Source organism: Spermophilus citellus, assembly GCF_964194105.1.
Source record: "Spermophilus citellus genome assembly, contig: SCAFFOLD_114, whole genome shotgun sequence".
Taxonomy (NCBI): domain Eukaryota; kingdom Metazoa; phylum Chordata; class Mammalia; order Rodentia; family Sciuridae; genus Spermophilus; species Spermophilus citellus.
This window is the reverse complement of record NW_027672907.1, coordinates 396,662-414,368: the sequence shown is the minus strand read 5'-3', so window position 1 is coordinate 414,368 and position 17,707 is coordinate 396,662. Positions and strand designations below refer to the sequence as shown.

Genomic DNA, 17,707 nt, shown 5'->3' with positions numbered 1-17,707 from the left:
TAAAGTGCTCAGGCACAGGCACAGAGTGTTTAGCACAGAGCCCATGATGAGATGTCATCACTTCCCCTTCCACTGGGGAACCTGGTCTTCAGATGAGTACTTTTTCCACAAATATGCCTACTTCCCAGAAACAGGAATCTGAATTTCAACATGGAAAATCCTAAGATTGCAAACTGTTTCCCAATTTTTTTAAATTAGGTTGAAAACAGTTTTCCTTCGAATTCAAGAACAGGAATATTTACTATCTATTCACAAACTGTGGATATTCTTTTATTAAGACATAAGATAGGACTAAAATGTTTTACAAAAAAATTGTCCTTAAAATGGCAAGCATATTTTTAATATGAATTAAAAGCAACCAAAATCTCAAATATAGCATCTAAGCCTATTAAAATATCAATATATAAACACACAGCATACACACTTGTCAATGCTAATAAAATGTATCTCAAGCAAAAATGTGCCTGGCTTACCAATCAGGCCAATTGGTTTCAAACTAGACCTTTTTCCATTATTCATTACATAAATCGAACAGGAGCAAAGTATTAAGTTGTCTACTCACCCGCAGCCATCAGCTCCTGACAATGCATATTGGCTGCTTTGTAGTCATGGAAATGAAGGGCTTGCTCTACTAAAAGAATTAGAACCTGTCCACGTCTTTCTTCTGCGTCTTCACCTGTAGGCACATACAAAACACTTAATGATTATGACAACCTCAAATGATAAAGGAGCTCATTAACACTCAAATTAATTCAAAAATAAAACATAAATCAGACTGATTTTAAAAGATTAGAAGACAAAAGTTGATAGCAATTTGACCTTTTGATCTATTTATTGTACATGGAATTAATTAGCCCTCAGTCTCTTAAGAGATCAATGATTAATATCAGTTTCTATGTAAAATATTCACACCAAAAAATCCAAAATCAGAATGGTCTTTAGCCCTACAGAGAAATCTTAGTATTACTCAGGTAAGGGAAAAAGAAGAAATCCATGCTTCAAAAGAAAAAAGGTTGTAAAAGGGTTCAAGAAAGAGTGACTAGATTAAGTAAATGAAGGTAATAAACTAAAAATATTTCTCATCTTGAAAATTCAAATAATATTTAGAAACTTGAAAGTAAGTGTAGTCCAGAGTACTGACAAAGACTGTTTCTTTGAAAAACTGTGTGGGCTCCTGTGAGCCCTGCTAAACCCCACCCCATACCTGTCCTTCATACTGTAGTTAGTAAAAATCCTGCTGAATTTTGACCAAAATACATAACAAAACAATTTAGAGGAAGAAAAAATTTAAAAATTTGGCTCAGGTTTGAGAGGTTTCAGTCCATGGTCAGCCAACTCCATTACAGAAACACCATGGAGGAAGGACCTGGTAAAGAAAAGCTGCTCAGCTCATGGCAGATCAAAAGCAGAGCGGGAACAAGATAAGGGTCAGGGACAGATATGGTCCCCAAAGACTTACCCCCATTGACCCACCTCCTCCAGCCAAACCCCACATGCCTACATTTACCACCCAGTAGTTCATTCATATTTTTGACCCATCAAATGGATTAATCCACTGATGAGGCTACAGCCCTCTCAAGGCAATCATTTTACCTCTGAACACTGCTTCAACTCCTAACACAGGAGATCTAAATCATAATACCTGCCTAAATCAGTTTAGCCAGAATCTCACTCTGGATACCTCATCTTGATATCTGATCAAATTCCTCATTCTCTCAGATGGCATCTGATCAACCTGGTCTTCAGCAAGAATACTGATCCCGTTACGTCTGCTTATCCAGAATCCCTTCTTACCACTGAGGATTCCTTTTAGTAAATTTTCATCCCTCGCTCCCCAACTTTCCCCTGTTGTATTTGGAGCTGGGTTTGATATTAAGAAATCCAGCTCAATGGAAAGAATAAAACTTTGTAGAGTTACAGACAACATATTTAGTTATATTGCAAAAGCCATTGCCCTGATAAGGTATTGGCTACCCTTTTATTTTATTATTTTTTGCAGTACTGGCGATTGAACCTCTGGATGCTCTACCACTGAGCTATATTCCTAGCCCTTTTTTAGATAGGTCCTGATTTGCTAGAGCTGAATTTAAACTTGCAATCCTCTCCTAGCTTCCCGAGTTGCTCAGATTATATGCACACACCACTATGCCAAGCTTTGCTGTATAACAGCTTCAGAGTTCAGGAAAGGCAGAACAAGGTTTCTACCACTTTAGCAATGGCTATTGTCTGATATGTGTTTACGCTCATAGGACTCCCTTAAATACAGAATTCCTGGACTGAATGCTCAAAAGAGAATATTAAAGTCACTTCTTGTGGTGCTGGGATTGTGGCTTAGTGGTGGAACCTAGCAAGTGCAAGGCCCTGGGTTGGATCCTCAGCACCACATAAAAATAAAGATATTGTGTCCATCTCCAACTAAAAAATATTAAAAAATCATTTTGTTTTAAAATATTGATGAAATGGAAAAAGACTAAATTTATGATGTAACACCATTATTTGAAAATGCTTTAAAGCACAGGGATCTTGCACACAGACAGATGGAACAATATCCATGAGCCTGGCTTGCTTCTCCCTCACCCCAACTTATCTTTGAGAACAGGGCACCTAAGATTAGAAGTTCTTAATCAAACTTCATGATAATCAAAGTAGCCACCTAATTACTCCTACTAGACCAGAAATCTCACTTTAATCCCATCTACTTGCTGACATACCCCTTAGCACAGATGGCAATGAAGATGGCCAGAAAGAACTGAAAAAAGAGCAAAAAAGCTATGCATGAATGCCCGAGAGAAGATATGAATATTCCCCCTTCTCTTAGCCCTACCCACCCAATGCCCCCCATCCCACCTGTCCCCCCTGCTTCTTTTGTCTTATATCTATAACTTCCCCACCCCTACCAGACTTTGAAGTTGATTTGGTGAGAGAATTCCACTTCTCCATTGCCTGGTCACAGAATGAACTGTGCTATTAGTGATCAGCCTCGGTTTTTCTTTTTGGTCTTCCCAACACTGAACACAAAAATAGATGCCTTCCTGGGTATTTTCCACTCTTTTGAGGTCAGAATTTGTTGGCAATGGTGGAACAACACATTACATACAGTTTAAGAATATGGTTATGAATATTCACTGTATTGTTTATTGAACTATGTATAGCCAAACATGTTTGAGACATCTCCACCGAAACTCAGGCAGTTATTAGAGTACCAGAAGGGCTGAGAGTTGCACTGGACCACGTAGAATGTTATGGTATTACAGAGTTGTTTCAGCCCCAAAAGTCAGTTACTGGAAATTTTTTTTTTTAATTCCAACCTCATACGTTCATGGGGTACTCCCAAAGCACATTACCCAACCATCTACAATGACAACACCACCAGCATTCGTTACAGATTTCATTATAACACTTTATTGATTGAGGCTAAATGTACAGCTATTTCATACCTAAAAGCTGCTTTGATTTGGTGATATGAACTTTTAAAAAATGCAGATCAGTATAGAACTGGTGATAGAAGAGCTAGAAATCTAGTAGGATGGTTTGTAAATAACCTGACTTCATTTTTTTTTAACATTGAACAGTAAACTCCAGTAGTAACCAAGGGCATAGTGATTACAGAAACTATCATGGAAAGATTTCACTTTGAATTCATCTTTAAGAAGATTTAGAATATATTCCTTGATTTAAAGGAAATGTTAAGAAATAAACATCTGTGTATAAAGTGCTTAAAAAGAAAACAAATTATCAAATCAGAATCCATCAAGTACTAAGGCTTTAACCCATCAAAATCTGCCAATTAGCCTCTAACTAGGGCTTTCCACTTTAGCCAATCACTTTTTTTTTGTCTTGCTTCTTCAAACACTTCACAAAACTTTTGCTCTGATGTTCTTTTGCTGAAGCCTTGAACCATTCCAGGTTTAGTGCCGTCTCATTGATGACTTATTGTCTGCTGAGATAAGCTCATTCAAATCTACTATGCCTAAAGTTGATCTTTTTTTTTTAGAGAGAGAGAGAGAGAGAGAGAGAGAGAGAGAGAGAGAGAGAATTTTTAATATTTATTTTTTAGTTCTCGGCCGAGAACTAAAAGATAAAGTTGATCTTTTAACAAGCCCAATCTATCCCCTCCAGGCAAACGTTGACTGCAAAAGTCCCCAAAACCAGTCATTATAGATAAAATAGTCTTCCTTTCCATCTTAACAAGCATCAGAAACTGTTTTCAATAGAACACACTGATTTCAATAATAGACATGTATGTATTTCAAGGATGGAAATGAAAAATATATTTTATATTATTTTAAAGTAAATCCTATGCTTGCATCAGCAGCACATACATTAATATTGCAGTAATACAGACCAAGGATGACAAATTTGTGAAACACTATAAAAAAAAGTCTTCTATTACTTTACTCGTGTAAAAAGAATTCCTATGACACCCAATACACTAACTACATTTAAAAAATTTTTTTGGCCTTTTTTCCTCATAAAAGGTAACAATGAAAAAATACTAATAAAAATAAAGAATGAAATATTTTTTATTTTAAACATTATAAATTAATTTACATTTGGAAATTTAGTATAGGATAATACTGTTTTCCACAGGCTAGTAAAACTACTTGTACATCTAGAAAATGAAAAATTATTTTCTCTTTCATAATTCTTGGCTGGAAGGGACTTTTCTTACCAAAAGAAAAACCCACACAAGTTTAATAATACGTATACCCAAGAGAAGTGAATAAATATCAAACAAGTGGCTCTGAGATACTATAGTCCACTGAAACAAAGTAGGATGTGGCAAAGCCAGTAATGGGGAGATGCCCAGGAAACACAGGGCAAAGAAGGAAAGTTGGTGCCTTCTCTGCATAGAAGAATCTGTATTCAGGGTCCTCCATCTCTCCCTAGTACAGAGGGAGACACCTTGCAAATGGAGATTTCCCATATAGAGGAGGCTCTCTCTTACAAGAGTAACATCTGTTTTCAGAGCTTCTCTTATGTCTCACAACATAATTATGTTCCCAAAAGAGTTAGAATGAAGTAACCCTTCACCAGAAAGGAATATTCTGGGGTGGCATACTCTGGCAGTCTACAGACATATTTTGGGATGGCATACTTTTTGTCTTCAACACATACTAATGTACTCAAATTATTTCAAAAATAAATCCATCGAGATTTCATTTTAGAGGATGGTTCACATAAGTCTCTAAGAATTAGGAAGTGAAGGAATCAGCTTTGCCATAGAAGTTATTTTAGAGGGGGGGGGGGAAGTTGAGCTAGAAAAGAGGCAGAAAGTAATCTTATCTGAGTTTGTTATTTGACTAAAGCAGAGACTCCCTACACTCTTAATTGCTGTTAAAATCCCTCCAAGGGAGTTTAAGAATTCAGCTATAGAGACTTCCACTCCTACTAGTATCAAAACCTTCAAAAGAACCTTCCATGTTTTCCCTCTGAATGCTTAACCCATTTAAATTTGAACATAAACCTTTACTTTTAATTATTCTAGAAATAATCATTCTGGGAATTACTCATAACTATATAACTTCTGCATGTATGTATACTTTTTTTACACTAAGGCAGGGCTAATATATTAGTTTCACAGATAGTACTAATCTTTTACTTACCATAGTGAGTTTTCAGAGTCTAAGAACACGGATGAAAATTCAGCTCATGTTAATTTTAAGATCTCAAATTATTTTCCCAAGACCATTCTTAGAAGCCAAATTGGATTTCACTTCCTACCCTAACTCTTTCTCAAAGGGCATTTTAGACTTCCTTTACTCTGAAGGTTCAATAATTTGAGTGTCAGAAACTGACGATAAATTAACAGGAGAAAAATCATTCATTACATGTGTACGTAATGAGAGAAGACTCACAAGTATGAGACTCAAAGAAGGACCAGATGATGGAATTTTTTATAGCATCCTGAACTACTAGAAGAAAAAGGGGCTTGGAGTTCCTTGGTAGAGGTGGAGACAGATTCTGAGAATGACAGGAAGAAATCCACAGTAAACCGAGGGGAGAAAAATCCATGGTGAAGGAAGTCTGTTATTATGCAAATGAAATCTCTCAGCCAGGAGCCCTCCAGTAGCCTAGCCTCTGTGGAAGATTGCTGACCTTTCATCTTTTTCTGGGATACATCTTTCCTTGATCCACCTTTAATCTGATAAGAGGACCTGAGAGAAAACCTGTCTGCACCCTGCTTCCCACTGTTCCCCAATCACAGTACCAAGGCATCACACTTCGGGGTGTGGTTTTCAGAATCTCAACAATTTTGTTCTTATACAAGACTCATTTGAAACCACACTCTACTTTTCACTCGTAAAGCCAATTTATTGTGATTACTCTAGTAATTAACATCCTTTAACAGAATTTAGCTCTTTGAGAACAGATGCCTTTAGAATGTGTCCTAATCTTTGTGCTTCGATGATTTTTTTTAAAGATTATAAGACCCAACCTGCTCTAAAAAGATTATTTTAAAAAAATGGTGTAGCATTCAGTAGTAGTATTAATAGTAAAGCAACACAATGTTGTTTTAGTAACACTAACGCATATTCCTGGAAATGGAACAATATCTGTAAGTTTTCCTGTAATAAATACATCACACTTAATAATGATAATAGTAAAACTATTATCTATGTAACACTCTTGAAATGTTTGTATTTATTCAGAATACACTGAAGCAAAAAAAAATCCAGGAATAAGATTTTCATGGCCAGCCTATGAACACTAACCTCAGTGTGGTGAGGTGCTTCTAAGATAATTAAAGCCCATCATCAGCTGACTTTAAGTGAAAAGTCTACAGCCCTCATGATCTTGATAGGTGACAGATTCCCTGAAAAGGCCTTTAAGATGCAGAGGTTCCCCAGGAAGAGACAAACTCCACCAGTGGGTAACAATTTCAGCCTATGCCCATACAGTTCCACCCTGCTCCTGATCTCTTCCCGAGTGATGCACTGCATATTTCCGACTTGATTAGCCAATCCTCATAGTACAAAAAGTCAATTCCTCATAATAAAGTCCTACAGGTTCTGCTTCTCTGGTTAAACCATGACTAACAGGCCAGGGATCTGAGCTACTTATTCTCTTATTTATAACCTCCTCTCTTGAATACTTTCCTCTTTCTTGCATTATTGTCTGATCTCAAATCAAGAAACGTGATAGCAATTGATAATTTCTGTAAGAACAGCCAGACAACTGCAAAAATTAAGTGAATGAAATGAGGTACAACAGGGTATAGTGAGTACTATTAAAAAATGTAACAAAGGGAAAAAATAAAGAATAAGGGCAAAGGTTTAAAGTAAAACTGAACTGTAAAAATCCTCAATAAATTATTTATCTTCTCTATTCGCTTTTCTTTACTTTCAAAATGAGATTCGTAACTCTGCCTAAGGGCCATAGTAAGTATAAAACCATAAAATGAGAATTTATTGTTGTTAATATAAACTTTTATATGAAGATGGGTCCAACAATAATTTTGATGTCCAAAGTTGTTAGCTGGTTTTGATATGAGAAACTAAATGGGCCAGGAAAGAATGTTTAAAAAAAATATTTTTTAAACAAGGAAATTCTTAGTAAGAACAACCTGGAGTGTGTTCAAACTAGAAATCTATTAAATAACATGGATAGTTAGTCTGAAGAAAGAAAACTAATGGTGGCATGATGAGGTACCGGCTATCTGAAATACTTTTATGCTCCCTTCCAAATATGAAGCTTAATGTCCCTCCCTTTGACTATCAGCTGCTCTCAGTTATTTAACATAACCCTTCCTTATTTGCAATATTGCTTTCCACATTTTCATTACCTGAAGTCAAATAAAGTCTAAAAATATTAAATGAAAAATTCCAGAAATAAACAATTCATGAGTTTTAAATTGCATGATTAGAAAATAGTACAAATTCAAACCACTTTTTTATGGAATAAAATGGCTAACAACTGTTCATGTAGAAATCTGTAACAGTCAAAACTACAAAAAAGTTTTTAAAAGACTCTAGTAAGAAGACCACTCTACTTAAGGAAACATGAAACACAGAATCAAAATGACTTTCCTCCAAATATACAGTCTGCTGTTTAACCTTGCACAGTAAGATATTTAACTTCTGTGATCCTTAATTTCCTTTGAAAAAGGGGAAAAGATATCATTTATGAAAAACTTATTAAAATACATGAAAACCTCTCTGCTTCACTGATTTTTTTTTTAAAGAATGTAAGACCCAACCTGGTCTAAAAAGAGTATTTTAAAAAAAGAAATGGTGTAGCAGTAAGTCATAAGATTATTAATAGTAAAGCAACACGATGGTGTTTTAGTAACACTAACACATAATCCTGAAAGTGGAACAATATCTAAGTTTTCCTGTAATAAATACATCACACTTAATAAAAAACTATTCTCTATATAACACTCTTAAAATGTTTGTATTTATTCAGAATACACTGAAAAATGAAAAATCCAGGAATAAGATTTTCATGGCCAGACTGTGAACACTAACAAATAGTAAATCCAAGTTTCTGACCAATTTTTCAGATACAATAATATAAAACTATGGTTGGACACTGAAGTGAACTAATGAGGCTGGCTGGCTCTATGTTTATGTGTTCTGGTTATAAATGGTAATACTGACTTCTGTCCTAGCTCTCACTCGGTGGCACCGTGAATAAGCCTTTCTTCATTTAAAGGACAGATGATGGTTTTAGCAGTTCAGTGCAGATACACATCTCTATAGTATGCCAATCTTTCTAGAAAACGCTAATCCTTACTCAAAAGATAAACTCACACCTAAAAGAATGTATCCTGATGCTTACCCAAGATGATGTCAAGTGTGACACGGAAACCTATTCTAGAATTTAGCATTCAAAAGACTTACCTGCAACCCTCAGCAACTCAGCAAGGCCTAGAACCTTGGCAGATTGTTTGTAGCACATGGGAGACTTGGAAATACACTCCTTGATGAGGCTGATCCTATCTGAGCACAATCGCACTACAAGAGAAATACATATTAAAGACTTGCAACTAGGGACATCACAAAAGGGTGTCAACACATTCTTAATAAAAGGCAATCAAACAAAATGAACACTGCTAATCTCCAGATCAGCAAAAATTAAGTAAAATATATATTAATAAAACAATATTATTATTGTTCCAAATGACTAATGTACAACATGGATATTTTCCTTATAGCCAAACTTCTAAAACATGGCCCTGACCTGTCATTCTGAAGACAGAAAATCATGTCATCTTTTCAAGAATCACTTCAGGACGTAGAACTTTTAAATAGGCAGTATTTGTCTCTGAAGACTTCACATCCTTCCTATCATACCATTCCCTTCCTCTTTACCTAATTTCCCAAAACCCATTCCAGATTCCAAATATCCATTTTCTAAGTTCACATCACATTGGTATAGAAGGCAGGAGTCCTCAATGGACATACTATTCTAAGGTTAAGCCAAATCCTCTCAATATAGACATTAGGAAAATGAAACACATCTGATCCAACCAATTCATACCATAAAGAAATGAACACCAAGAAAAAAAAAACTTTGGTGTTAAAGAGAACAAAGTGTGCTCTAGAAATAGACAATGCTTATTTAGAGTACAGATGTCAACCTTTAAGGAGCCCCACACTGCCTAGGAGGTCAACCCCCAATAGCTACAACAAATGTAACACCATCTAAAAGAAATAAGAACTATGCCCCTGGCACTGCTGTAGGTGCTTTGTGCATATTAACCCTACCTAGCAGAACCATATAATCATTACCATTATTTTTCTCAATGGAAAAAAATGAGGTGCCAAAAGGTTAAGTGCTTTGGTGAAACTCACCAAAAAAGTGATGGGATATGAATAAAGTCAACCCAACTCCATAAATGTTGTCCACACTACAATCGTTATCCATTCCTAAACTAATGGCTCTTCCCTATGTATCCTGATTTCTTAAAAGTTCTTCTAAGTGGGTGGGAGGACACAAAGCTTGGTTAGATTAAAAAAAAAGTGGTTTTTTTCTTTGAAATGGGCCTTTTATTTTTGTATATTTTGATTATAACTTAATTTTGAACTTACAGAAAAATTGCAAGTATGGTACAAAGAACTCCTCTACACTCTATGCCAGGATTCACCAATTATAATAACTTGCTCTGTTCACATACACATATAGACAATCATGCATGTACTCCCTTCTCCCTTCTCCCCTGCCATGTCCACCCAGAGAAAGATAAATACATGCACACAAATATACATACACACGCACACAAATATATATACACACACACAAATATAAACACACGCCTATATTCTTCTGAACTATTTGAAAAAAAGTTGCAAACATCATGTTCTTTTGTCCATAAATACTTTGGCATGTGTTTCAAGTTCAAGCTCTTTAAAGATAGGTATTTCACTGGGTATTGTGGCACATGCCTACAATCCCAGAGACTCGAGAGGTTGAGACACGAGATTACCAAGTTTGAAGCCAGCCTCTCCACTTAGGCAAAACTCTCACCTCAAATCATACATATGTAAATATATACATTTATATGTATAAATATATATACACATATAAATATGTATAAATACATATGTATGTATGTATGTAAAGACTAGGGATATAAGTCAGTGACAGAGTGCTTGCCTACCATGTATGAGACTTGGATTTGTTCGAGTACTGCCAAAACAAAAAACAAGAAAGATGAGTATATCTGTGTGTGTGTGTGTGTGTGTGTGTGCGCGCGTGTGTGTGTGCTGCGCGCGCGCATGCCATGCTGGTGTAATAAGCTTGTTGTGGCCATTGTTGTAAAACATAAGGTAAGTGTAAATTTCAGTTAACTTCTTTCGCAGTCTTAGTGGTCAGTATCTATGTGTCTATATCTGAATATAGCTTTGGTCGATTATATTCCTAACTATCCACTGCAATTATTCTACATCCCAAACTCCTAACATTAGACTTGACCTGTGACTTATTCAGAAAATGAACCTCAGTGGAAGTGATCTACGCCACTTTTGAGCAAAAGCTGTACAGATCATCATGGAATTCCACTTCTGACCTTGTCCCTCTACCACAGAAATGCCACAGTGGGCAGGACTGTGGGCAGGACTGTGGGCAGGACTGTGGGCAGGACTGTGGGCAGGACTGTGGGCAAGAACCAAGCCTGTTAGCACGTGTTGAGTTTTTACTGTAACATGCTTTTTTTTTGTCCTAATTACCCGCTACTATTTTAACAGGTTTTTTTTCTAGATTAGTAACATAACTTTTTATATGTTTCCATTTGCTTTTCAAAATACTCGCTACAGACACTGACATTCTATATGTGTAAAATATGGCTTCATGGCTGCATCTATGGACTTGTTGACACATTCATGTGTTGTTCTTAGAGAAGCTCTAGCTTTAACTTTAGTAGGCCACTTTGATACTATGCCAGCCTCTCCCTAGCAATTAAAAGCAAAGTGGAAAACTGAAGTTGCAAACAATAAAAAAATCATCATTTCCTTTAACCTTCACTTTGATGAAAGGTCAAGTTTTGTTGTCTCCTTGTTACCCTAAGCAATGCATTCTACTAGTATTTCAAACATATGAAATAAATTTGGAGATCAGGATTCTAATAGACTGCAATTACCATGCTCAAATTACATTTTTCATTATTTATCCATTTTATGAATCTCTGGACAATAACTACACTACAATTAACACTGACCTTCAAATGTGATTATATTTCAAATGCTATTTCTCAGTTAATTAAGTACAAGCCTTAGATATTATCATCTGTCCAAGAAGGGGTGTTTGATTCCATTTGTAAAGTAATTTCCAAAATGAAGTCAACATACTGAACAAAATATATTTATATATATCCTTTTCCTGTAGATCTCACAAATATATCTCAAAAAATACCTATACATATATACACAGATATATATACACACACAGATATATACACAGATATAAACACACAGATATACGGAGAGATATACAGAGATACAGAGATACACAGATACACACACACGTACACGCACACACCCACACAGATACACACATACACACACCCACACAGATACACACATACACACACACGGATACACGACACACACACAGATACACGACACACACAGATACACGGATACACCCCCCCACCCACACAGATACCCACCCACTCACCCAGAGACACAACACAGATACACACAGACATACATATACACACACACAAATACACACACGCACACACCCACACAGACCCACACCCACCCACACAGACCCACACCCACCCACAGACACAGACACCCACACAGACCCACACCCACCCACAGACACAGACACACCCACACAGACCCACACCCACCCACAGACACAGACACACCCACACAGACCCACACCCACCCACAGACACAGACACACCCCCACACCCCCACCCCGACACACCCACACCCCCACACCCCCACCCCGACACACCCCCACCCCGACACACCCCCACCCCCACACCCCCACCCCGACACACCCCCACCCCCACACCCCCACCCCGACACACCCCCACCCCGACACACCCACACCCCCACACCCCGACACACCCACACCCCCACACCCCGACACACCCACACCCCCACACCCCGACACACCCACACCCCCACACCCCGACACACCCACACCCCCACACACCCCCACCCACACACACCCACACACACCCACAGCCACACACACCCACAGCCACACACAGCCACACACACAGCTAGATACACACACACAGCCACACACACACAGCTAGATACAGAGACACACACAGCCACACACACAGCTAGATACACACACACAGCTAGATACACAGAGACACACACAGCTAGATACACCCACACCCACACAGGCACACCCACACTGGCACACCCACACCGGCACCCCCCCAGACACCCACCCCCCACACAGCTACACACCCCCCCACACACACACAGCTACACACCCCCACACAGCTACACACACACCCACCCACACACAGCTACACACCCACACACACCCACCCACACACACCCACACACACACAGCTACACACCCACACACAGCTACACACCCAGACACCCACACAGCCACCCACAGACACACACCCACAGCTAGATACACACACACACACACAGCCACACACCCACAGCTAGATACACACACACACACACAGCCACACACCCACAGCTAGATACACACACCCACAGCTAGATACACACACCCACAGCCACACCCACAGCCACACCCCCACACACCCACACACAGACACCCACACACAGACACCGACACACAGACACCCACACACACACACACCGACACACAGACACCCACACACACACACACACCGACACAGACACCCACACACACACACACACACACCGACACACACTCAGACACACACTGACACACACACACAGACACCCACAGCCAGCTACACACACACACAGACACCCACAGCCAGCTACACACAGCCACACAGACACCCACAGCCAGCTACTCACCCAGCCAGCTACTCACCCAGCCAGCCACACCCAGCCAGCCACACCCACACCCACACCCACACCCAGCCACACCCACACCCACACCCACAGCCAGCCACACCCACACCCACAGCCAGCCACACAGCCACCCACCCACCCACCCACAGCCAGCCACACAGCCACCCACCCACACACCCACACCCACACAGCCACACACACACACACCCACACAGCCACACACACACCCACCCACACAGCCACACCCACCCACCCACCCACCCACACAGCCACCCACACAGCCACACACACACCCACACACACACCCACACACACCCACACACACCCACACACACACACAGCCACACACACACACAGCCACAGCCACACACAGCCACACACAGCCACAGCCACACACACACACACACAGCCACACACACACAGACAGCCACACACACACAGACAGCCCCACACACACACACACAGCCCCACACACACACACACAGCCCCACACACACACACAGCCCGATACGCACACACACAGCCCGATACGCACACACAGCCCGATACGCACACACAGCCGCCCGCGCGCGCGCGCGCACACACAGCCGGGAGGTTTCCTCCCTCTCCCACCTCTTCCTGCCTTTGTGATGCCATCTGCCAAGTGGTGATGTAGTAAGGGGCCCCCCACCAGAGACAAGCCCTTTATGGTTCAAACTTTCAGCATCCAAAACTATGAGCTAAATAAACACCTCATCTTTGTAAGTACTTAGTCTCAGGTTATTTCATTTTAATAATGAAAAATGGACTAATATAGAAGTATTTTTGAAGCTTTTATCATCATCAAGTAATATATTTTTCATCAATATTTATTAGTCTTTTAATTTCATCCAAATTAACTATAGAAACTAATTTCAAATCATAAATAAATTCTTTCAGGGAAAATCAGTTCAATTTTAACTAAAAATTTAGACTCTTCTATTTAAATAAGAGGATTAAACTAATAAGACAGGCCAAGAGAGGAACTGAATTTATATTCTAGATATTTCTACTTGGAAGGAGCTTTTGAACTTTATCATCTAATCAGGTCTCTTGTCTCTAAACAGATCAAATACTGTGCCAGGGAGACAGACCAGAAATCCTAGGAATTTTCAGAACTTGAATTTATATGCCATCACATGAATCTCTTCCAATAAAAGAAAAATAGACTTAATAGATAATCAGCACAAATGACTTAGCAAAAACAGGCTGGAGATACTGGGTCAAGATGAAGTTAATGAATATTCAAAACTCAGTTTTCATTTTATACTGAAGCAATAAATAACTGTACTTGTAACATTTTATAAAGAATCAAGTCATGGTGGAGTTTGTGCATTGTGACTTGCCCTTCTCTTATGAAAAAAATAGGTGTTCTACCTGGCCAGATCCATGCAGCTGTCGCTAAGATTGGTGGATGAGTTGAAGTACTCTCTGCTGGCAGCCAAAACCAAGTCAACACTTTTCTCGTAACTGACCCTGTACTGGATTTTTCCTTTCTGGGCTGCACTGGCTGCAGGATTTACTGACCAAGCACTGCAGTGCATCATTTGACCAGCTAGGTGGATGTTCTCAAGGCGACTGGAGCACAGAAGGCTTTCTGTAAATATCTGGGAAGGAAAAAACACATGAATTAGTGACAGACAAGGCAGACTCATTTTTAACAAAATGAAGGCTCTGAAATCCAAATGAAATAAAAAACACATTCAACCACATCTGCTGGTTGTATAACACTGTAGAGGTACAAAATAACAATTATATCCTTCAAAACTGGCTAATTTCACTTGAATAACAAAAATTAATCTTTTAGGACGATGAAAGAGTAATTTCACTGAACCAAAACAAAAGCATATAATTTTAAGGTGTTAGAAGTATTCAAAGTTCATATTCATTAAAAAGAGCATCTAATAGATATACTCCCCTACCCTTAACCAGGGACCTTCTGTTAAACTATAATCACTTCAATTTTTAAAAGGAAGTCTTTGAATATGATATACATAACTTATAATTGGTTAAACCATCTGAATTCAGTCTCACAAACTAAACATACAAGCTACAAGTGTTATATTTAACCTAGTCATTAAAATTATGATATACCACATAGCACAGATTTTTTTCAACCTGCACATTAAAAAATATTTCAAGCTGTACACAGTGGCACACGCCTATAATCCCAGCAGTTCAGGAGGCCAAGACAGAGGATCACGACTTCAAAGCCAGCCTCAGCAAAAAGTGAGGTACTAAGCAACTCAGACCCTGTCACTAAATAAAATACAAAATAGTGCTGGGGATGTGGCTCAGTGGTTGAGTACCCCTGAGTTCACTCCTTGGAACTCCCCACCCCCCAAAAAAAATACTTCAATAAAAAGACACTGATAGAAAGTATTCATGCAAATATCATATTCTAGGAGGCAACTAACAGTATCAATTAACAAAAGTAATAAATTAATTGAGCTTACATACATACTATATAAATTATTAATGTGATCCTTTTAAAGCCTACACTAATGATGTGATCTATAGGGCTGGGGTTGTGGCTCAGTGGCAGAGCACTTGCCTGGCACATGTGAGGCACTGGGTTCGATTCTCAGCACCACATAAAAATAAACAAAATAAAGATATTGTGCCCATGTATAACTAAAAAAATTTTTTTAACTTTTAAGGAAAACTAATAATGTGATCTGTAATTAGCACAAGAACTTCCCCAAGAATGTTCTTCCCTAGCATTCCACAGCTGGATGAAGATAGAAGAGAAACAGAAGAGATAAAAATATATATATTTCATGGAGAAGAGTTTCCTCATAATTAAGTTTTCATTGTATTCCCTTGTTATCACTTTACGAGAAGCATTTTTGACCAGGCCTTTCTTGAGATGTCTGGTAAGAAAAAAGTCACTAATGTCTAAGAAGTATCTTCTATAAAACAGATATTATACAGAAAGCAAATCAATGAACAGTCCTCATCGCTTCTTCCATCTGACTGACCAAAACAGCTTCCTCCAAGCATGGACCAGTTTCTCTATACCTCTGGTTTATTCAAGCAAGCCATAAAAACTCAAGGCAAAAGCTGAAAAACTCAAATTATTTAATCCTAAAACTTAAAGTCTTGCTAAAATGAACAGTATGGATTTCTGTTCTACAGGCTGTAAGTAAATCTTTATGTAATATTTTCAAAGTTACACCACTGAGGTTTCAAATTACTTTCCAAGGACAGCAAAATCTAATAACTGAAAGTCAATAAGACAATATAGCATAGTTTAAAGGTACAAAAATGATATTTAAAACTTCTAAGTTTATCAAATCTATATAACTGTCTTCTAGAATCTTCATAATGTTTCAAATGTTTTCTCAGACACTCAAATAGATATCATTAAGATGTCAAGGCTAATAAAAAGATACTACAATATTTTAAAATGTAATATATCAATCCGGTTGTTATGAGAGATTACTGCACAAAGGAGCTAGTTGAAGTGTAACATACAGATGGCCAATTTTTCAATCAGAATCCTAATCCGAAACAGGAAGGTACCAAAACACGACCACAGTGATATAAAAATACTACTTCAGACATAGTAAGTCAGTTTTAGATTCCAAGTGCATACAGATTATTTTCTCCTAAATTTGATTTCAAGTTTTGTTTTTAACACACAATGGGAAGTTACTGGCAGTTGTATGTGCTGTGAGACTGTAATCAACAATATCAACCTTACAGTCAATCAAGCATTTAAAAAACCTGAATTTCAAATATAAAATCATTCTTTTCTCAACAGTCTGTTACTGCTTTTTTGTTGGAATTACTTGAATTAAAAAACTCAACAATTTCACAAAATAGAGACCTATTTTTACAACTCTCATTCCATAAAATGGATTGTGCTTTGTTATAGGAATGCCCTATATGGTTTTGTACATGACTTATTTAACAAGAAACTTCAAATACGAAACCTTTTTTAAGCTGAATCTCATTAAAAATGAGTTAGTTGGATCATCAGTAATTTCTTGTTATTATACAAACCTTCAGAAATAATAAGTAAGTCCCCCTGGATTATGTTACCAGTAAAATGACAACCATTTCTTAAGCATCATTTTTTACATTCCAGGCGTAACACTGGGGTATGTAAGGTGTTATCCCAACACATTCATCCTAACTAGGACCATGACCAAATTCATGACCAAATCAAAGGAACACATATGTAAGCAAAAACTGTATTTTAAGAAAAGCTACAGCAGAGGTAAGTTATATGAAAAGAC

At 38.2% G+C, this 17,707-nt stretch overlaps 1 protein-coding gene across 1 annotated transcript in view; it reads right to left on the bottom strand.

The window, feature by feature from the left end:
* Positions 1–17,707, bottom strand: part of LOC308640368 (NBAS subunit of NRZ tethering complex-like) — a gene marked incomplete at its 3' end in the record, with an annotated part of 172,589 nt that overhangs the window by 139,115 nt on the left and 15,767 nt on the right. Inside the window, exons 5-7 of the mRNA XM_081312302.1 lie at positions 14,841–15,070; positions 8,847–8,992; positions 563–676 (exon numbers count right to left, since the gene is read on the bottom strand). Coding sequence (XP_081168428.1) covers positions 563–676; positions 8,847–8,992; positions 14,841–15,070 — 490 coding nt within the window. The remainder of the gene's footprint in view (positions 1–562; positions 677–8,846; positions 8,993–14,840; positions 15,071–17,707) is intronic.